Consider the following 21,343-nt stretch of genomic DNA (forward strand, 5'->3'; position numbering starts at 1 on the left):
TATATATATATATATATATATATGTTATATTAATTTAGGTATATAACATAATATCATTTTCATGGACTAAACGTTAAGATTAAAATCTGAATGAAATTGGTAACAGCAATGTTTACATTTATAACTACTTTTAAATCTACAACTGGAGGTGAGTAGTTAAAAATATTGTGTTTGTAAAATGAGAGATCATGCTAATCGCATCGATCGATGGAGGTTATATAACTTGAGGCGTTACTCGATATGGTAGTTAAAATCCATACCACCTATATTTGAGAAAAATTTTTAAAAAAGAAGAGGAATATAACAAAGAAAAAAAATCACTTTCTCAAGCATAAATGCATTTAAAGTCCACCAAAAAGATAGAAAAACACAATCATTAATTGCATTGCTATTAGTATTGTGAATACCAGAACTGCTTTTGTCGTCATTATTCTATTATATTCATTGTTACTGTTATTTTTGGTGGTTGTAACTTTTTCATCACTCATATGAATCATTTGCATGGAATGTGCTATAACTGTGTTACGTTGTTCATTCTGTACACAGCCTGTCCATCCGGGGAGAGGGATCGTGCGCTGTTGATCTCCTGAAGGTTTCTTCCCCTTTTCTTCCCGCTGAAGGTTTTTTTGGGGGAGTTTTCCCTATAACGAGGTAAGGCTCCCGGGACAGAGGATGTCATGCGTGTACAGATTGTAATGCCCTCTGAAACAAGTGTGCCATTTTGGGATATACAACATTTAATTTAAATAAAGAAAGACAAACAATATTTTATTAAAAAAAAAGCATATTTATTAGTTCACACAATGGAGCAGTGCCTCAACATGACAACAGTGAATCAAAGCAGACAGAGTCCAACATTTTGGAGAACAGGTGGGTGGGTTGCAACCGTCTTTTGCCTGAACAGCATAAACAAAGGAAAAAAATACAACCAAACTTTTATCATGCAATTTTTGTGCAAACCCTTTCAGTTCACAGCTCTCACACACACACACACACAGCTCACACACACACAGCTCACACACACACACACACACACACACACACACACACGGCAGCAGCTCCTTGCTGATGGAATGGAGGGGTGTATGGGCACATTGTTGACAGTCAGCTGGACCAGAAAACTGTCGCTAGCAGAACTGTGATCTTCGGGGGTCAGACAGGGACGTGTTCTTTATTTCACCAGACCGATCTTCTTTGCTTCTGTTTCATATATCAACAGCCTCCACATTTTTACTATGAAGACTTCGGCTTCTTCGTCAAGAACCTAAACACAAAAGAGGTTGGTTGGACAAACTTTATATCAAAACAGCTCGATTGAGATATATATATGAAAGTTACATGGATTACATAAAACCAACTGTGTAACAATGTAGCAGGCTGAAGCTGCTTCACCTTAAATAATAACAAAGACCAATATTCTGCACCCATGATACTGTGAGGCTGTACTTTAGACTGTAAGACTGTATAAAAGAAGAGGACGCAGTCGTCATGACGTCACCCATTGGTTTGTGGACTAAATAGGAACATAATTTACTAAATGAACATCATTCTGTATTGAAGACTTGAAACTTGTGAGACCATATACTCGTATTTACAATGTTTGCTGAGGTAATAAATCAAGCGAGAAGTAGAGACCTTTTCTCATAGACTTCCATACAATCAGACTTCAGGAGTCTCCCCTGCTGGCCATGAGAGAGAATGCAAGTTTAAGGCTCTTGTGCATTGGCTTCACTTTTCAGAAACGACAGTTGCAGCCTGGTAACTAAACACTAACACACTCAAACACAGAATAATGTTAACCATGTTCACTACCCTAATTTTAGTGCGTTTTAACATTCGCAAATAATTAAGCCTAAACCCAAAGTAAAGCTGAGGCTGTTGGGAAAGAAATTTGTTTCGCAGGTATTTGGTCTTTCTACAAAAGAAGAAATCAACAGAGTTGGAATTCATCAATGGAGGCACAAATGTTTGCACCAAATGGCTTGTCAATGCATGTAAAAGCTGTTGAGACATAAAAAAACACTAGATGTTTAAACTTACCATAGCAACATCATCAAGAATACCCTGAGGGGTGCTGTGTGCCATCACCTGGGAAGAAAAGAAAAAAGACGGTTAAAATCAATGACTATTACGACTGAATGCAGCGCTCATATTTTCAATGGGAACCAGCATTTTATTATTAAATAATCACAAACCTTTGAACAGACAAAATCAACCAGCGTGGCTTCCTCCTCGCCGATGTATTCAATAATCTTCTTATTGATCCATGGTTTAATGCGACGGTCCATCAGAGTCTAAAGAAAGAAAATTAAAAACACATGGCCTCATTTTCTATTATTGATCATGTTATGGGAGCAAGAAAATAAAACAGGCCAGAATATTATATTACTACACTTTCTTCAAGATATAACAATGTTCAAAGTTAATGAAATTGTTGTAAACTGAAAAACCCGCGGCTCCATACCGAGTCCACCATGGTCCAGTCCAGAGGGTAGGTGAAGAGCTCAGGCCTGGCTGTGGGGATCTTCTCAATAAGGCTCTTTATGTGCTTTCGTTTCTCCTCTGTGTTGACGCTGCCTTTGGCCCCTGGAATTTCAGCCCCATCCAGCCCCAGGCTCTTGTCGTCGTCGCCGTAGTCCAGCGGAACCAGCTTCCTTTTGCGAGGCTGCTCGTCGGCCTCCTCCTCATCAAACTTGTTGAAAACACTTTCCACGGTCGGCAGCTTCTTTCGCTTTCCGACGCTGAGCTGGCTGGGACTGTGGGTGGCACCTGGAGAAGAGCAACAACCAGTTATTTTTCGCACAAAGCAGCTAGAAAGGAGTAGATCCCTCGGTTTGCGTCTCTACTCACCCAGTTTGAGACTGAGACCAATCTTGGGCCGAAGTTCCTCCGGAGGTTGGACCTCAGGGGAGTTTTCGCCGGGAATAATGATGCCGCAGGGAGATTCGTTGCCGGGTGTGTTTGGAGTCGCGTTCCCACTGGCGGAGGACACTGAGGGAGCAGTGGTGATTGGTCGCATGATGGGTTTGAGTTGCGGCTTGGCCTCTTGTGAGTCCTCGGCATCGTGGTGGTAGTCATCCTCCACCCCCCCCTGCTCTTCATCATCATCATCATTATCCGAATGCTGCTGGGGGACTCGAGGCACCGGCTCCGCGGGCCTCACTGACCCCCTCTTTTCTCGATCCCGATCCCGATCCCGATCCTTGTGAGCCTTCTCCTGGATCACATCCTCCTCGGGTTCAAGTTTCAGAGGAGGCTGCCGTCTGCGCTCTGCCTCCTCCTCCATCTACACAAATACACACGGCAAATTAACGATGACATTCTGCTGCTCTTTTCATTCGCGTGAACAATCAATATCTGGTGAATGGTGGCGTTTTAATAACAGATGCATTTACATCTTTACAGATTTGAGACAGAAAAACATGAAACACATGTGTTTACAACATGTGCCTATTTTTCTACAAAACTAAACAAATAATAATTCTCTGTGCCAGAGTTCAGATACAGAAGAAGATGATGTGTGACTTTTCTTTTGGTTGGGTATCAGAGTAACAAGAGGACTTTTCTCACATCGCAAGTGTCTGAATTTATATCTGAATAATATGTCCTGCTATTTTATTTTATTGTATATTTGTAAAAAAAAAGAAATTTCCCCCTGGGGATGAATAAAGTAAAATATAATATAATCTAACAAATGAAAGTGAAAAACGACTTATTTATTAGTCGACTAGGTAGAGGCTACTTTGTGCTTGTCCCAGTTTTAGTCGGACTTTGAATTACATTAGGACAAATCGCTCAGTGGAATGATCTCGCCGTTCATCCAGATGCTCTTTTACTTCCCATGGTTCGTTGTTCTTGTTTCTGTTTACATGACAACTTGCTGCAAGAGGCCGATTACAACCTTTTAACTAAAGTGCATGTAAACGAAAATGACGGACTCACCCTCTGCAGCTCAGCATCGGGGTCAGGGTGACCTTCAGCCAGAAGCCTCTGTCTGATCTCCTCCAGCTCCTCCTTCTCCCTCTTCCGGTCTCGCTCGTCCAACTCGGTCTCCTTCTCTCGGTCACGAAGTCGCTTCTGCAGAGCGCTGCCCCTGAGGACGACAATGAGAAGTCCAGTGACGACAAATGCGAAGAACTAGTGTGCACCTCTCAATTCAAAATGTGCACCAAGATAATCACCTGTAGTATTTTGGGTCGTCTCTGTCGTCGTCATAGTCCTCAAGGAATTCTTTCAGCCTTTTGGCTTCTTTCATCTGAATTTAAAACACAGTAGCAATTAGTGTATCTGCATAATTCCGTCAACTCATCCTCTCAGATCTGGCGTCACAAATTATGTAAAACCAATAGGATTCATTATTTGCTCTCAAATTGGCACGGTGTGGCATGCGCTCATGTGTACCATTTCTCGACGCCTCTCATCCTCCCTCTCCGTTTCTTTGCTGTAGTCACGAGCCTTCTTCCTCTCCCGGATCTCCCAGTTTTTCAGGCGCTTTAAGAAGAAAAATAATGTAAACATCAGACACAAACAAATGAATCAATTTTGGGATTTGCAATTATTTGAACTTTTGTTTAAATCAATCAAAAGTAAAATGACAGGAGAGATGTTATACGTACTTCTTGGTAGGCCGCCTCCTTGTCTCTAAGCCTCCTCTCGAGTCTCCTCCGTTCGTACACGTCCTCCTCATCTTCCTCGCGGTCTCGTTTTTTATCTTCTCGAGTCCTCTCTCTGCAAAAGACAATTAAATGAGTCAAACACCAAGAACCCTTTTAAGTTAAAGTTGAAATGATGAAGTCAAGCCCATATTTCACTTAGACAGATTTACTGATCTGGTCTTAGCCAAAGCTGCATTTTTACGACAGTAGTTTAATTATTTCATATTTGCATGAGCCGACCCACTAAAACGTGTGTGTTCTTAGTGCAGATGGAGGCTATACGTGTGCTGGGAAAGAGGATAATTATCTGTTTCTTATCATATGTATCAGTTAATTATTAGACTCCTTTTGATGCAGACTATCGCAGTAAAAATACATTGAGGAGTTTCAGAGGAAGTTTCTCAAGTGTCTGACATCACAGGCCTCCCACTGACCTTGATCTGCTTCGATCTTCACTGACGTCTCGACTCCTCTCCCTCTCCCGCTCCCTCTCTCGCTCCTTCGTCCTCTCCCGCTCGCGATCCCTCTCTCGTTCGCGGTCGCGATCTCGGTCTCTTTCCCGCTCCTTGTCCCTCTCTCTCTCCCTTTCCTTCTCTTTCTCGCGGTCGCGGCGCTCCCTCTCGCGCTCCCGCTCTTTGTCCCTCTCTCTCCTTTCCCTCTCGACCTCCAGTCGCTCCTTTTCTTTCTTTCCTTTTTCCTCCTCAAGTTTCTGCAGGAGCCCAACAGGAAGAAAGGGAAAATAAAGTGTTAATAGATCATCAATACCGAAAACATCATGCTAAAATACATGAGCACACATGTTGTCAGCACTGTAAATGATTTTGACTCCCTTGGCCAGACATGCTCACATACTGCCATGACTCATTGCCTTGGAGAGGCTGGCTGCTGCAAGTGAGGAAGTCCTCTTAGCACGGGTGTTTCCTCCAGGAAGAGTGGTCCGCTGTCTGAGCAGGTTTAATACAGATACTGCTCAATTCAGGACACACCGACTTAAAACCATAAATTACAGATCAAACACCTACAAACTTAAGGATATCCAAGTTACGGCAAGAGAGGAAGTTAAAACCTTTCTGGTGTTTTATTTGCACTATGGTGTTTTTTTTTGGTTCAACCAGAGTGTTGTTCTAGATTCTTTACTGTGCTGGCTTCAGTATCCAGCCGCCCCCTTTATCACAAACCAATATTGAAATATATTAATAAGAGGCCATTCCAATAAAATCTCAGCTGTAGGCGAATACATTCTGGTGAAACCCATATCCGGCCACTTTCAAAATCAATGTCAAACTGAAAGGTAATGGATTTAAGCTGATGCAAGAGATACTGCGGGTAAAAATGCGTAATGTTTGCCACGTAGAGGTTTAGTTGTCCCATAGCATCGGCATGTAAATACGTGGTACACATTAACGTAATGCTTTATGCAGTGCACTTGACATGGATTCTTGGATTTAACTCAAAGTGGGGCTACTCATACTACACTTAAGTTAAAAGTATTCACCAAGTGCTGAATGAGCTTTGAACCATTGGATCAACAAGTTCTAACTATACACTTAAGATCACCACTATGTAAAGCCCTGGTTTGGTCTTACCGATGAGTGCCTAGTGGATTAAAACAAGCCCATGCTTAACATGGCAAATGGCCCAACTAAGTGAATTACGTAATCAGCCCCCATGGTTTTTTTTACATGGTCACATGAGATGCAAGGGAGGAGTTCCAGACTGCAATTCAAGTGCTCCTCCAGTGCGGGAGTCCTGACAGACGGGAACTGGGAGGACAGCGTATTGGGGTTTTTTTTCATGCGAAAGGGGATCTGAATCCAGATATACGTTTGAATGCGTTTTGTACGTCTACGAAAGTGTCGACTGTACGTTTAACATGTTTAACTAGTTGACGTAAAAAACATGGCATTTTCTACAGACCGTTTTGGAGCTATTGGTGTGCAACTCACAGGTGATGAACTACGGTTTCAGCACTTCTCTGCCCCTACACATCCTACAGGCTACGTGTGGGAGGAAAAGCAGGTCATGTGTAAAGTCAAAATAATCAGAAAGAAAAGAAACCTCCAAACGATACCTGTGGAGAAGTTTATCCAATTACAGTTCATCCACATACATAACATGAATAACAACTTCAAAGTCATGTCTGAAACAAGTCAGATACTGTATGCCACGAAGAAATTAGTGAAACAGTCTTACCTGCAGGTTGTCTTCGAGTGTCTATTTGGCCTCGCCAACCCAACCAGTAATATAAAAAACCTCAACAGTCAGGCCCACATTTCAAGCAGTCTGATTTAACGCATGTGTAAGAGCTGTTAGTGTTTCGTGCTGTTGGAACAGTGGATCTGACAGCGGTTTAGTGATAAATAAAAAGAAAAAGAAAGGGAGAGGTCTGAAATGTGAGCTTTATGTTCTACGTGTCAGCATGTGTAAACCAGTTAGCTTCTTCTTTTTTTTTCTCAATTGGAAGGAAGAGCTTTGACACGCATAAGCAAATCCACAAGTTGTCAGTTAACGATCTGGCTCTCATTGTGTTGTTTTCTTAATCTTATTTCCATCCTACAACTTACCTCTTGTTCTAAAATTCCATTTATGGAAAAACTCAGACTTTGAAGCTAGTTTGAAACCAACCACGTGAGAAACTGATTCAAACACGGCCACAGAGGTTGACGATATTAAGTCACATGCAAACGGATAGAAGTTGTGTTTGGCATGTGATATCCATCATGTATTTTTAGGACTGGTCACCTTGATATACTAAAACGATTTTCTCTTTGTTTTTGGGCACTTGCTGTTTTACTATTTTAGCCTCTTTTGAACCTTACTTAAAAAGACACAGAAAATAAAATAAAATAAAAATTTAAGTAAATAAATGTTTGAAAACAAAATAAGAGAAATAACGAATAAAAGTACTTACCTGGTATATCTTCAGACCACAGAGTGCTGTGGAGGGGCGCTCCCTACTTTAGTAATGCTACAGGCTGCAGTTCAAAATACTGCAGTGGTTAGGCTCATTTAATATGTGTGTGTTCTTCAAACACATCATTTATCATGAGGACCTGCAGAGATTCACTGAGCCTTCTAAAAACCCGGCTGAGTGCAGGTGCAACATGCTACATTTGGACATTACTAGCAATGTGGGATTTCCAAATCCAGCACCACTTTGTTTGCCAGAGTCTACATGTAAATAGAAATAATGTAAGTGAACCGAGAGCCAGTTGCCCCTCTGCAAACCCTCCAGAAGGGAGCGCCCAACAAGAGTAAAGAAGAAATGAAAGATCATACTTACATCCTATCCTTGCAACTTTTTCCAAAGCTGAGATTCTGAGATTCATCTTGCTCTAGTCACCAAATGAACTCTACCACATTGGTGGGGTTTAATCAATAGATTAGCTTTAGATGGAATTTAACATTGTGTCCATGCACTCTGTGTGATGACTTTAGCTTGTGCAGAGCTAAAACCGTCAGTCTCAAATCAGTATTATGAATAAGAATAACTCTTGTCCAATTTGGAAACACTGACAGATACTATAAAACCATTTATGAGCGATAGATGTAGTATTTGAACACTTTCAGATGTAAATAGATACTATAAACTCTTCGTATCAACATCTACTACTTTCTATTCCTTTAATGTTTTAATTTGACTAACTAATCCATATATTAAACACACTACCTCCTTACAATAGTTCGACAGTAACAGAACAGTCTTATGGAGGAATTACCTACAGAAATTATATAAATTGCACCCCCATTTGCTGTTGAGGAATTTCTAATAAAAAATGTGGAGGATTTCTTCTCCAAAACCTAAGTTAGAGTAATAACAGCAGGTTGATACATTACCTTGTGTGTGTCCCGGAATTTACTGATCTCTCTGGAAATCAAGTCTCTCTTGTCATCCTCCATCTCCATGGCATTGAGATCCTCCTTACACAAAGAAAAGAAAGACAAAAAAGAAGAAAAAAACCCACTAAGTACTCAACAGTTACTAAGAAAAACTACAAATCACACAGCATCTACATTATGACAACAATACCTCCTCTTTCTTCTCTTTCCGCTTCTTGTTGCGTGGTTGACTGTCGGGGTCCTGCGAGGGAGCATTGAGCTCACTTGCATACTCTCGGATGAGGACTTCGATTGCCCCCTTCACAACCTGGTCCCGACGCAGGGTTTCTTCATCAACAACGTCCTCATCGTCGTCGTCCCCGTTCTTTGACCCACCACTGGCTCCCTATATGTTGCAGACAGAAAAATTAAACTTCTAAACCCAATTTAACAACAGTAATAATTGACCAGAACTGTCAATCTTTTACTCAGCAGGTGAAGAGCGTACCCCATTGGAACTCCGCTTCTTGGCCTTCCACTCATCTAGCTGGGCCTTGGTCTTGGCGTCTACCTTCACCAACAGCTTCTTATCACCCAAGAGCAACTCGTGCAGAAGTCTGAGAGACCGTAGTGTGGATTCTGGCTCCTTATACTCACAGAACCCAAAAGCTTCCAGGAAAGGAGAGCAGACAGAAAGTTAGTTTAAAGATGATAAAAACATAACTTTATCTAGTGAAGAAATGTGGATTTGGAAGAAGAATTTGCAATCAACTTCAACGAGTCTTTCAAATCTGTAAAAAGTGGTGGGGTGAATACTCTTAAATGGGATTACAATGACTCTATATTGTAGTATCTGGTACAGTAATGTGCATTCATATCAAGAGAAGAAGGTTTCAATGTGTTGTACCCTTTTTACCTTGAAGTTTCCCAGAGGCACCTTGGACCCTTTTCCAGCTTAGAACAATACCACATTTCTGTATTGAAAGAAAACCGGAATAATTTTATTTCACATTACAGATGGTAATATTTAATTAATAATCACTAAAATCGCTGATAAGGACAGCATTTGTTTATCTCTGAGCCATATGTTCCCAGGGATTTGTGAGATGAATCATGAGCAGCGACAATAAAAAGCTGTGATGTCGGCATTGTGCAAAGGTTTTGCTGTAAAAAGGGTTTGTATTACATTTAATTTCATTTAGCTGAGGCTTTTATCCAACATGACTTACAATCATACACCGTAGACACAGCTACAGGGAGCAATTCAGGGTGAAGTGTCTTGCTCAAGAACACATCGACTCGGGCGGGCCGTGATCGAACCGGCGACTCTCTGATTGAAAGACAGACCTGCTAACCACTGACCCACAGTCGGTTTGTATAAAATAGGGCCTTCGCAAAATAAGATTTGTATAATACATGGCGCTGCATACCTTGATGTGTTGGAGGTTTGTATTGTACAAACGGTTGCTGCCTATTATTTTACCATTCCACTCTCTGAATATCTAGACTTTTTCTGAATAACAGGCGGAGTGGGTACACGCCGTCAACTCACCGCTAGCAGCTGTCTGACTAACATGTCGGATGCTTTTTCAGAGATGTTCCCCACAAAAACGGTGGTGGTGGGGCCGCTGCTGTCGTCTGTGTCCTTTGCTCTGACGTTAAGCTCCTTCTTCGGAAGCATCGGCTTATGCGTTACAGCAACTGTGGTCGGGACAAGAACCTGCAACGGAAAGTTCAATTTTAGAGCTAAACTGATAATGTGTAAGGATTATTTATTCAATAGCAAATCACGCATAACAGCCGATGCTTAAGTTGGCATGCAGGAGGAAGTCCCATTTCTGACTCACTGTGGTTGTTGGGGTCACGACACCCATATGAACCGGGATCATGGGAGTGCCTGAAAATAGAAACATATAATAACCATGTAATGAAGCATACGACTACAGAAAATCATATCTTGTTTTGTGTGTAATTACCCACGGTAATAACCAACCAGGCTTACCAAACAAATGCTGGCAGCTGTTCTGCCATTTGTTTATGAGAAGTTTAATTAGTTATTATATTTAACCTATATTTATATTCATATATAACATTCCCCAACTATTTATGTCCCCTTGCTTTTCCTCGTTCACTCTCTCAGAGCTAGCCTGAATTGTTGAAGTGCACGACAACAAACAAGACCTCCTCACACCTCGCATCCTAGTGCTTTAACTAAAACTCACACAAAGAATCCAGAGGCTGATTTACAAACACACCGCTGTTTCGGCCGATGTGAAGTATTCAATAACGTTACCTGGCGGGACACCCGGGGCAAATCCCGCATACTGAGGAGGTGGGAGCCTGGGAGGTAACTGCGGGAGCCCAATCTGCTGACGGTTGAGCGGAGGAGGGTAGGACATCCTGAAATACACAGGAACCTAAAACGAAGAAAGGGAGTTGAGCCGAAAACCAGAAGGAAACACTGTTGACGCTTTACAGGGGTTACATTGGGTAATGTCAAGTTAATCATAGTACTACATTTTTACCATGGATTTTGCAGCTGACTGGCTAACGTTGCGCACTAACTAGGTGTGATAGTTGCTTAATCGAAAAGTGGGCTTCCTCCACGTTTGACGTTAACTAGCTAAATTAGCTCGCGCTAGCTAGCGCATACTGTGTGGCCTTGCTAGTTCGCGTTAGCTGCAGCGGTCATGTGAGAATTTACTCACCTGTTACCAAGTGTAAAATAAAGCCCAACGTCTGATAATACTATGGTTTATCCGAGTAAAAGCCCATTAAATACGGTCAACAGAAAAACGTAACGCTAAAGATTAGCGTTATAATTGCCACCGGCGCGCAGCAAGAACACCTATGGATACAAATAACTGGGACCTATTCTTTTCGAACTGAATCATGGGATAGCACAGCTTGGTGGTGAGTTTTGTTGCCCTACATTTAGTCTCTCAGGCAGTTTTTTTTCTTCTTTTCTTTATATAAGAATCTTTGTTTTCCTCTCACACAGCCAAAAAAAAAGAACCAGACATTACCAAATTACAGAACAAAAAAAACAATAATTGTACATGGGAATTACATTATATATATGTTGCATACATGTCGGGAAACAGTGGTGATCACTTAGCTGGCGCGCCTTTCTGCAGCAAACCAACAAGATCAAGATGGAAAATGATAGAGGAATGGTTGCCAAATATTATTAAAAGAGATTTTGATTAGTTGCAGCCAACGATGGAGTCGGCCTTCTTAGCCAGTTTGTGGAGTCTGTTGGTGTCTCTGGCTCCAACGCTGTTGCCCCAGCAGATTACGGAGAAGCACTGGCCACAACAGACTGGTTGAACATCTCCAACATCTTACTGCACACTGCACACATTAAAGGATCGAAGTTTCCTCAAGAAAAAGAGTTGATTCATCCCCTTCTTGTAGTTGACTCCCATCTCTCTGGTCTTGGCCACATTCAGAAGCAGCTGATTTCTACCAGCCCACTCCACAAAGTTATCCACTGCTGCCCTGTACCCTCACGTCCTTAAAACACCTGACCACTGCAGAGTCATCAGAGAACTTCTGTACTGTATATAAACTGTAGGTACTTTCAGGAGAAAAGAGCCTTCTTCTATCTGTACTTTTATGTGGAAAATTTAGCTGGACTTCAGGCAACTCTTTGCCATCAGTTCGCTCACAAGGTAGACCTTCCCTTGTGTTGTGTCTGGTAATGCAGCTTCCCTCACATGTTTGGCATGTCTTTGGCCTTTTTGTGACTATAGTTAGCTCATAAATGCACTTAATAGCACTTAAGGTGAACCAAATGTCCTGAAATTTGAAATAAGAGATACAAGAATGAATGAAAATACACACGGTGCCATGGAAATGGGCATTATTTAAAGAAAGTGGGATTTGTAAAAGAATAACTAAATGTACAAAAACCAAAGAAATTGCTGAACTGTACCTTTAACGATCTATATAACCTTATATAATAAAACCCTGACATACATTGCAAATCAAATAGTAGTGTGTAGGACCTCGGTTGGACTAAATTGGAGTAAGACGTTATTTACACGTTATTTGTATACATCCTGGGGAAAGTTCTGCCTGACAGACCGCCTTCAGGGCACTGGAATCATTTTTTATCCCGCATTAAATTATCGGTATTCTCCATTTCCAACGCTTGGTGGCACCAAATACATTGTCAGTACCAGTCCGTTCCGCGCATGTGCGGGAGCGACTTGCGGGAAGACCCGCCCTGCTTTTGATGGGCTCGAGCCGCTACGATGCCAACCGGCGCTTCGACCTAGAAAGGCCCGGGAGGAGCGACTCAGCCACGGCAGCTCACGTTTCCTGTGCCCGTAGTCCGAAAGAAGACTACTCGGTCCGAACAACTGTTTTTATTGACAAGTTTCGTACATTTTAATTGTTTAGGTAATATATCAACTGGGTGAATTTCGAATATTGTAAATTTTACGAAAATATATATTCATATTTAAATAAATATGTCTCATACCGCTGAATAAGAGGAATTAAATTAAATTCGGTTCACCTTAAGTGCTTGGTTTAAGGGTTCTGTTCCGTTTGTGATTGGGAATGAATGCTGAATCTGCCCATAAGTCTCACTCATCATCAGTAATTTACTTTGACTGTTTCATCCTGAGGTCTATAAGTCATAACACGTCTCCATTTCACTCTATGGGTGATGTTTTAGTTGTTTATGTTTTACTCTAATGTGCTGGATAAAAACAGGTTAAATGGGACGGAACCAAAAAATATATTTAAAATTAAAATGATTCCCCTAGATAGTGCGCAATGGAACATATAATTAGTCATATAGCGTATCCGAAGTTCATTAAAGTTAAAAAGTTACCATGAGGAGGATTCCCCCCCTCCCCAAAAAAAACAACTATGTATAGATTCTGGATCATCACTTATGTGGTGATCCTGCTCTCTGTCTGGATTTTCTTATGTTGTTGTATTCGAGATGCTTCTAGAGGTCAACCTCTCTAAAAAAAAAAAATACTAAAAAAAAGACGTAGCGACATGGTTGCCAGATCGAGAGCATGCATCTGAGAGGGAGCGACAAAGACGGGGAACACAGTGCCGAAAATAAAACAAATATAGTGAGGCTCATCAAGGAAAAGAGTGGATTAACTCTGTAGAAAAGTAAAAGGATTAGAATTGTAAAGGGAAAGATAAACGTTGGCAAAGAACAGCTCTTCTTAGTAAAGGTCTTCTTCTTGGTGTGATTTCCTGGTTTCCATCACTGATACTATAAGCTTTGAATACAAGTTTGTCTTATTGTGTTACACTCAGCCTCACCATCACTTTAAAGCTGTGAATATGAGCTAACTCTGCTTATTGTTTCAGCAGTTCTTTCTTTAGGTGCTGCTGATTCATCTGATCAGGAGAGGAGACCTCTAATCAATGCTGATAGTCGTTTGTGTTTTAACAAAAGAAAACAAAAGATGATATCAGGAGGTGTTATCGGCTTCTCACCGCGTTTCTTTTGTGAGATTTTCCAGCTGGTTTTCCAGCTGCTGTTTGTTCCTCAGCCGATCGTCTTGACCTTGTTTTGCACCCGAGAGAAACTTCCCTGCTTCTGCACAAACACTAAAAACAAAGAAGTTAAAGTAACTAAAATAAAAACCCTTAACATTTTCAAACAGTTGGACATTTTGAGCTGTATACTGTATATATATTATATTGCTGAGCGTTGGATGAGAGGATTGATACCACGCACATATATGAAGCTACTGCCAAGAGCTGCTTTGCTTAGCATAAAGACTGGAAACGAGGGGGAAAAGCTAGCATGGCTCTGTCTCACAGGATTATACCAGTACCTCTAAAAGCACGCTCTTTAACATGTTGTATTTCCTTTAATCAGAGCCAGACTAGCTGTTTCATTTATTTCCAGTCTTTGTGCTAAGCTAACTGGCAGCAAGAGAGTGGTATCAATCTTCTGACATCTGTGGCAGATTAAGATAATTCTTAGAAAAGATCTTAGAAAATGAATTGCACGGTTATATCCAGTATCTAGTTTAAATTGTCTGTGTCTCCAACAGATCCCCATTAAACCCTACTTACACATTAGTGCATCAGTAATAATAATGTATATACATAACAGATTCTGCATAATTAGTAGCCTAGTTTGACTTTTGACTTGTAGAATTAGGATGGGATTAATGGAGTTTGTGATGATAGGAGGACCCCACTGTTTGAGTACCCTACACGAGGCAACATGTACAGATGTATAGATAGTAGGGGTGGGGAAAAAAATCTATACAGTATAGTATCGCGATATTATGCGTGGCGATATTGTATCGATACACGGTAGCCAAGTATCGATCTTTTATTATATACATTATAAACTTCTTGGTCCTAGAATAATACAATCAATTGTTGTTTCAGTCCACTAGATGGTGCTGTGTTGTTTTCTACTGAGGTTTTTCTACTGCAGCGCATTACTGGCTTTTTCAACAGAAGCATGGTGTACAAGTTCAATTGTACTAAACACCTGTAATAGTACAGCAGTCCACACACGTTTGGATTCAGTTAAGTTGGACTATGTAGACTGTAATACAGTTCAGTTTGTCAGGTGCATGCAACATTTATGAAAATGATTAAAGTGAGATGAACAGACTGAACACTTTATCTTTATTAGATGTTGACACCATTTTCCTTTGGGGAGTTATTAAATCGTAATATATCTCAATACTCAGCATATCGCAGTGTCGTCATAATATCGTATTGTGAAGTAAGTATTGTGACTTAAGTATCGTGGGACCTCTGGTGATTCCCACCCCTAATAGACGGGCTGTTGTGGCTAGGACACAAGTTGAAAAACAACCAGGTCAAATGCTATAATGTAAACAAACTTATTTCCCCCACTTGGCTGGTTCTCTGGAAATGTCCACTTAGATCAGATTGCAGCAAAGCGCTTCACAACAAAACAGGTCACGAAAAGCACCCGACCTAGTTGACAAGCCACGCCCACAGAGTGAACCCACTTATTTCGCCACCGCCCATTGGCTACTCCGAAGGTGTGTCACTCAGCCCGACGCTGGTGACTGTACATGAAACAGAACACCCTAACGTGAATACGAGGTTATTACTGGCCATAAATGCTGAGAGTCATTGGTGATTCAGGACGCCTCAATGTTTCTGAGAAAAAGAAAAAAGAAGTAAGGTTTATTGACCCACTCTTCCTGCCAAGTCCTCCTCTTCAGCAGCTCATGAATATTAAGTAGATGTAGGCGCAATAAGAGCAGCCTCTTGCGCCGACGCGGCCACATTCAGCATCAAGCAGGGCGACATCTCCGGCGCTTCTATCACACTTTTTTTGGGGCTGCGTCTGGGATCGCACTGGTTTTGATTTAACTTTTTTTTTTTTTTTTTAAAGAAGAACAAAATGGCTTTGAGAGGACCTCTATCCCGTCTTCTCAGATCTCAACTCGGCCACACGTGCCAACAAAGCCGAGCGCAGTCCGTGGCGGTGCTGGGAGCTCCGTTTTCAAGAGGACAGGTAAGAACATCTTTTGTCCACTTGATTATTGTATTTTTTTTAATAAATCTCAATTGATTAAGTAACTGAATTAACTCACTCCACGTTTTATTTTCAACGCAGAAAAGAGGAGGCGTGGAGCACGGCCCGAAAGTCATCAGAGATGCGGGTCTCATCGACAGGCTCTCCGGTCTAGGTAGGTGAGGAAAGGGGGAGATAATAAAACAGGAGCAGCTGGTGCCGCTGAGTTATGTAACAGTAGATGGAGGTAACTAGCAGACTCGCCGGGGCAACGTTCAGACGGGTTTAGCTGGTTTTTTCTTCTTCTAGTCGGCCTGTTACATCACCCGGTGGCTGTAAATATAAACATCCGACACGTTGCCGGTGAGAGGTGCACGTGCTGTGGAGAACAAAGTGACCCCTGCTTTCATTTTTATTTGTATTTGTTGTGTTGGAACATTACGAGACAACACAACAAATACACATTAAGACATTTCAATGGAATATAAATCCCCATTTTAGTGACACAATCCAGTTAGTGTTGTGTGTCTATTTCGCAAGAAGTAGAACGATGAAACAATGGCGACTACAGTTTCATTCAGTCGCCGAGGGGACATCTCCTAAAGCGGTTGCCCGTACACGCGCGAGATTAGCACGAAGTGGAGCTACCGCATTGTCCGCGGACCGACATTTGTACATGTTTGAGTCCCTCCGGTTGCCACAATATCCGGCTTAGTCATTCTCCTCGTTACGGCACATGGTGCGAAGGGCGCAGGGCGAGGACAGGCTGCGGATGGATTTCCACTCTGTCTTCACAACATTTAGCCCCATAAACAACTCTTTGTGGGTTTTTGTGTGGGGGGTGGGGTGAGTGTGTGTGTGTGTGTGGGGGGGGGGGGGTATTGGTATTTAAATCTTCCGTTTCAACCGGCAGCCTCACGCGAGCTGCTTTTGAAAGAGGACACCTCAGACGGAAAGAATCCGTTATTCTCTTTAAGCGCGAGGCGGGTCACCGGGTTTGCATTTTGTTGGTAATGTCACGCCCACGCGCACACGTAACAAAAAAGAAAAGATAATGGTGAGGAACAGTTAAAAAAGAAAAGTCACTATAAAGTCAGGCAGCCAAGGATACCCGGTCCCGTTTGAATACCAAGGACACACTGAATGTTGATTTGGTGTACACACACAAAAAGAAGGTATTATGTACTATAAAGTAAAAAGGTATTTAGCTATTCATAATATTATTTGTGACAATTAACAATGCATCTTTCTTTTAAAAAATTATAATGATGGCAAATGACAATTTTTAAGTGAGGCCAAAAGTAGTTTCTTGACATTTGTCCAGAATAAAATAAAATTTTTTTTAAAAACTGTCGTCATACAGATTATCCCCCAAAATAGTATAATTATACTACAAGAAGAGGAACAATACCATGGCCTTAGGGGAGGTCACTTTGTATAGGAGATCCTCAAGTGGTGTCTGTTGCCTCCACAGAGGAATTAAACTACCATATGTATGTTACGGTTACTATAAATACACTCTCTATATAGTTTACCACAGTCAAAGTATAAATATCACGATCACTTTAAACTCACTGCTGCGCCTTCCACGAGACGCAATATAAAAAAGGACTCTTCGTACAACTGATCATATGGTGTGTGACAGAACAAACAGCAGGACCTGTTCCTGTGTTAGTCAAGTAAACAGGTAGTGGGCATTACAGCATTTGCATGCCTGGTCCCAAGTGCTGCTCATCAGCTGTAAACATCAGGTGTTGAGCAATAGTCCGTCCGTCCGTCCACACCCAGAATATTTCTAGCTGGGTCAACATTTTATTTTACGCAACCTTACATACTACTTCTTTTCTTTTGGGCGGAAGCCACACTGTTGTTGTTATTGCAGGCATTTATTAGAAAGGTTTTCCTGCGGTGTAGAATGAAACATTCTCCATGATGATAACTGCATCTTATATGTTGAAACGTTTATTTACAGTTCTGTCTCATCAGAATACAGATTTACAAAAAAAAGTTTTTCCAGTGATTAAAATCCAATTAATAACTTATTAAAGAAAGACACATTTTGGATTTCTGATTTATATTTTGAACTGTTCAATCATTCTGCAAAATAGATTTTTACGCATGGTGAAGGATTATGATCATTAGTTCTACTATTGGTACCGTCATACATAATAGTATCCCCATTTCGGCTCGTCTCCTTGATTTTAAAATTATTTTTTATTAAAATAATATTCCTTTATTTGAATTGTCACGCAATAGATGCTCCTTGTTGCATCAAGAAGAGGGCTATTCCTGTCTTGGCTAGGAATGAACCGCATTGGTTCCCCTCAGATCAGCAGAGTAACGCTACACTGCCATCAAGGATCACATTTCCAGATCAACCCCGAATATGGCAGATCACATCACTTGTTTACTTCGCTGTGCATGTCCTAAAGCAAGTGGAAATCTTTTCAGCCTTTACTGCGAGGGCTACTTTAGCGCAGGGCGACTGAGCGGCTGAAAGCTGAGCTGACGTGGGAAATGGGGCAAGTGGAAAGTGCTCGGTCACTACGGGCCCGTAGGAAAAAGCTACGGATTCATGTCTGCTTTTCAACCGAAACGGGGCACCTGCAGGATTCGGAGCACAACTGTTTCCTCAAAACAGACCACAGGGCAGTGTCCTCACAATTAGACAAGATTGTCCTCCATGTTCAATGCAACAGTCGTATGTTCTGGTGCACCCTTTCTCCGTCACTCGTAAACTCCATTAAAAGAGTGACTCGGATAAATGTCTTAAAAGCCTTCAGAGTGCGTGTGCATTAATGTTTTTAATTGATGGACCCTTCTTTGTGTTTAGATTACTCCATCCACGACTTCGGCGACCTCAACTTCCACTACATTGAGAAGGACGAACCCTACATGGACGTCAAGTTCCCTCGCACTGTGGGCGCGGCAAATAAGATGGTGTCTGGCGCAGTGAGCAGAGCCGTCGGTGCTGGACACACCCTCGTCATGCTCGGAGGTGATCACAGGTAATTGTCATAAAAAAACAGTGTTCTGTTTGTGAACCGATATCATGCAGTACAGTATGTAGGTGCCTAAAGGCTTCTTTTGTCATGTGTTTAAGTTATAAAAATACACTCGTCCCCTGAATTCAACTGATCCAAACACCAGATATTTCATAAGGCTGTCCTTCTCATTTCAAAGCCTTGCTATTGGATCGGTGGCAGGCCATGCCCAGCAGTGTCCTGACCTGTGTCTCATCTGGGTCGATGCTCATGCGGACATAAACACGCCGATGTCTTCTCCATCAGGAAACCTTCACGGCCAGCCCGTGGCATTCATGCTCAAAGAGCTGCAAGACAAGGTGAACACTCGTCAGTACAAGCAACTATTACGTCACGGTGATACATTTGATAAAGAAAGAGCTTCTAAAAAAATATATATATATATTTACAAAGGGGATGAAATGTAGAAGAAAAACATGCATCACAGAAATGGACAATAAAGCAATTATGTTGGAGGTTAAAAGACGACTTTAAAAAGTGTATTTTAAGTGCTTTAATTGGCCTCGGGCCAAACAACGGCAAATGTAAACATTTATATATATAATATTATATTATATTCTCTCAATCTGTCCACCACAGATGCCAGATATCCCAGGGTTCTCCTGGACGAAGCCGTTCCTCACCTCGAGGGACCTGGTCTACATCGGGCTGCGGGACATTGACCCCGGAGAGCAGTAAGAAAACACTATCAACCTTTATAAACCATATGTGGCTGATATGAACTTCATTCTCCATGAACGCACTGTGGAAATAGTTCCTGATGTTTCCTATTTTGTTTATTTACAGCCACATCCTGAAGGACCTGGGTATCCAGTACTTCACCATGAGGGATGTCGACAGACTCGGCATCCAAAGGGTCATGGAAGTCGCTCTTGACCACCTTTTGTCAAGGTAACAGATTATACTCCCTTACTGTTAAACATTTTAACATACTTAACTTCTAGAAAAAGTTTGTTTTCTATATTTGATTTAAAAAATGTAATTATTGCTCATGTCTGAGTTGAAGTGAACCTCAAATTCACACTTTAACCGTCTCACCTTGAACAGAAAACAGCGACCGATCCACTTGAGCTTCGACGTCGACGCATTCGACCCGTCTCTGGCTCCGGCCACAGGAACACCAGTGAATGGCGGTTTGACCTACAGGGAAGGAATCTACATCACAGAGGAAATCCATAACACGGGTACAGATTACCACAAGCATGGTCTCAACATCCAAAATAGGCAGCTTCACATAAGCTAATATCGGTCGGTTCTTTTTTTTATTTTCGTCACCTTTTTTTAGTGTCTAATTTGTGACTGTGTGCAGGTCTGCTGTCGGTCATGGACCTGGTGGAGGTGAACCCAACGCTGGGGGCCAACCCTGAAGCGGTGCAGGCCACCGCCTTGCTAGCGGTGGACGTCATCGCCTCGTCTCTGGGACAGACGAGAGAAGGCGCTCGCGCATCCATCGACCAGAATCCCTCTGTGAAGGACGACACGGAGCAGCTTTGCCTCTGAGAGCACGAAGCACAGCTTTGAACTTTGCCGACGTCGTCCCTGAGCATTCCAACAGTAGCTTAAAAAAGGTTTTGTTCTTCTCTCTTCGCGGTTTAGAGTTACATTTCATGATGTAAACTAACTTGTGTTTGAATTCATTTATCTATAAAAAGGGCTTTACAGATTTGAGGTAATAAGTTCACATTGATGGTTATACTGTTAATTTAAACGGCAATATTAATCTATTTGGCTCCTGTATCTAAGAAGTGATGTGTTAGTTGACACAGCCGCCACAAATGTATTATGCATTTGGTTTAAAATATGTAAATGATAAACTAAGTTTCACTTGGTTTGAATCCCACAACCTAATGTGGACTCTCACAACTGTTTTGTGGCTGTCGGTTACTGTGTTTGCACTTTGGACCAGCTGTGGTTACTGTATTTTCTTTAGAGTTTACTTTTGTATTTTCACTGTGAACATGGCAGTACGTGTATTGGCATCCAGGTTTGACTCAAAATGCTGGGGGTAAAAAACTAAAAAAACTAAACAATTTGCCTTTAGGTTTGACCTGATCTAATGTTTGACTTGATGTGGCCACTAAACGACTCCTGTACTTGCAACAAAGAGTGTATGCAGTATTTTGGTCTTCCATAAATATGCTGGAATTTTTTATTGGTGTAAATGTGTCTTTTCTGTAGTTTGTTTCATTATATCACTATAACTAAGCACAAAGTAAACTGAGGCTGATGGGAATGCCATTAGTTTATGCATGACATAAACCAGTTAGACAAAATAACTTTGACCTGATAAACTGGACTATCGGTGCTCAAATGAAAAGGTTGCC

The 21,343-nt window shown here is 41.6% G+C and overlaps 2 protein-coding genes across 5 annotated transcripts; one reads left to right on the forward strand and one right to left on the reverse strand.

Annotated features, from left to right (window-relative positions):
• Positions 1-766: 766 nt before the first annotated feature.
• Positions 767-11,366, reverse strand: rbm25a (RNA binding motif protein 25a). 4 transcript variants are annotated; one of them, XM_034563038.1, is made up of 18 exons: positions 11,183-11,366; positions 10,768-10,891; positions 10,322-10,371; positions 10,027-10,194; positions 9,391-9,448; positions 8,983-9,143; positions 8,686-8,880; positions 8,493-8,573; positions 5,090-5,364; positions 4,617-4,728; positions 4,402-4,491; positions 4,182-4,255; positions 3,943-4,093; positions 2,851-3,286; positions 2,465-2,769; positions 2,196-2,294; positions 2,041-2,088; positions 767-1,264 (listed from the first exon to the last, which is right to left on the reverse strand). In XM_034563038.1, exons 2-18 carry the CDS (start codon positions 10,871-10,873, stop codon positions 1,172-1,174), a joined length of 2,502 nt encoding a protein of 833 aa, XP_034418929.1. In that variant the 5' UTR covers positions 10,874-10,891; positions 11,183-11,366; the 3' UTR covers positions 767-1,171. The 4 variants fall into 4 exon arrangements, with proteins under 4 accessions (XP_034418929.1, XP_034418927.1, XP_034418928.1 ...); XM_034563036.1 differs by having other exon boundaries at positions 8,493-8,576; XM_034563037.1 differs by having other exon boundaries at positions 8,493-8,576; positions 11,000-11,366.
• A 4,198-nt stretch (positions 11,367-15,564) lies between these two features.
• Positions 15,565-21,169, forward strand: arg2 (arginase 2). The gene is made up of 8 exons (XM_034563134.1): positions 15,565-15,975; positions 16,078-16,150; positions 18,809-18,983; positions 19,159-19,318; positions 19,599-19,693; positions 19,806-19,910; positions 20,067-20,203; positions 20,329-21,169. Exons 1-8 carry the CDS (start codon positions 15,862-15,864, stop codon positions 20,517-20,519), a joined length of 1,050 nt encoding a protein of 349 aa, XP_034419025.1. The 5' UTR covers positions 15,565-15,861; the 3' UTR covers positions 20,520-21,169.
• The last annotated feature ends 174 nt before the right edge of the window (positions 21,170-21,343 follow it).

Source organism: Cyclopterus lumpus, chromosome 22 (assembly GCF_009769545.1).
Source record: "Cyclopterus lumpus isolate fCycLum1 chromosome 22, fCycLum1.pri, whole genome shotgun sequence".
Lineage (NCBI taxonomy): Eukaryota > Metazoa > Chordata > Actinopteri > Perciformes > Cyclopteridae > Cyclopterus > Cyclopterus lumpus.

Bases quoted from the DNA above. Each gene is read 5' to 3' on its own strand.
- rbm25a (XM_034563037.1), bottom strand. The intron at 4,729-5,089 runs GTCAGTGGGAGG...TGTCTTTTGCAG, and splicing joins GAAGATCGAAGCAGATCAAG to AGAGAGGACTCGAGAAGATA. The intron at 2,770-2,850 runs GTGAGTAGAGAC...GCTCTTCTCCAG, and splicing joins TGGTCTCAGTCTCAAACTGG to GTGCCACCCACAGTCCCAGC.
- arg2 (XM_034563134.1), top strand. From the start codon at position 15,862: ATGGCTTTGAGAGGACCTCTATCCCGTCTTCTCAGATCTCAACTCGGC. The intron at 15,976-16,077 runs GTAAGAACATCT...TTTTCAACGCAG, and splicing joins CTCCGTTTTCAAGAGGACAG to AAAAGAGGAGGCGTGGAGCA. The intron at 18,984-19,158 runs GTAATTGTCATA...CTCATTTCAAAG, and splicing joins ATGCTCGGAGGTGATCACAG to CCTTGCTATTGGATCGGTGG.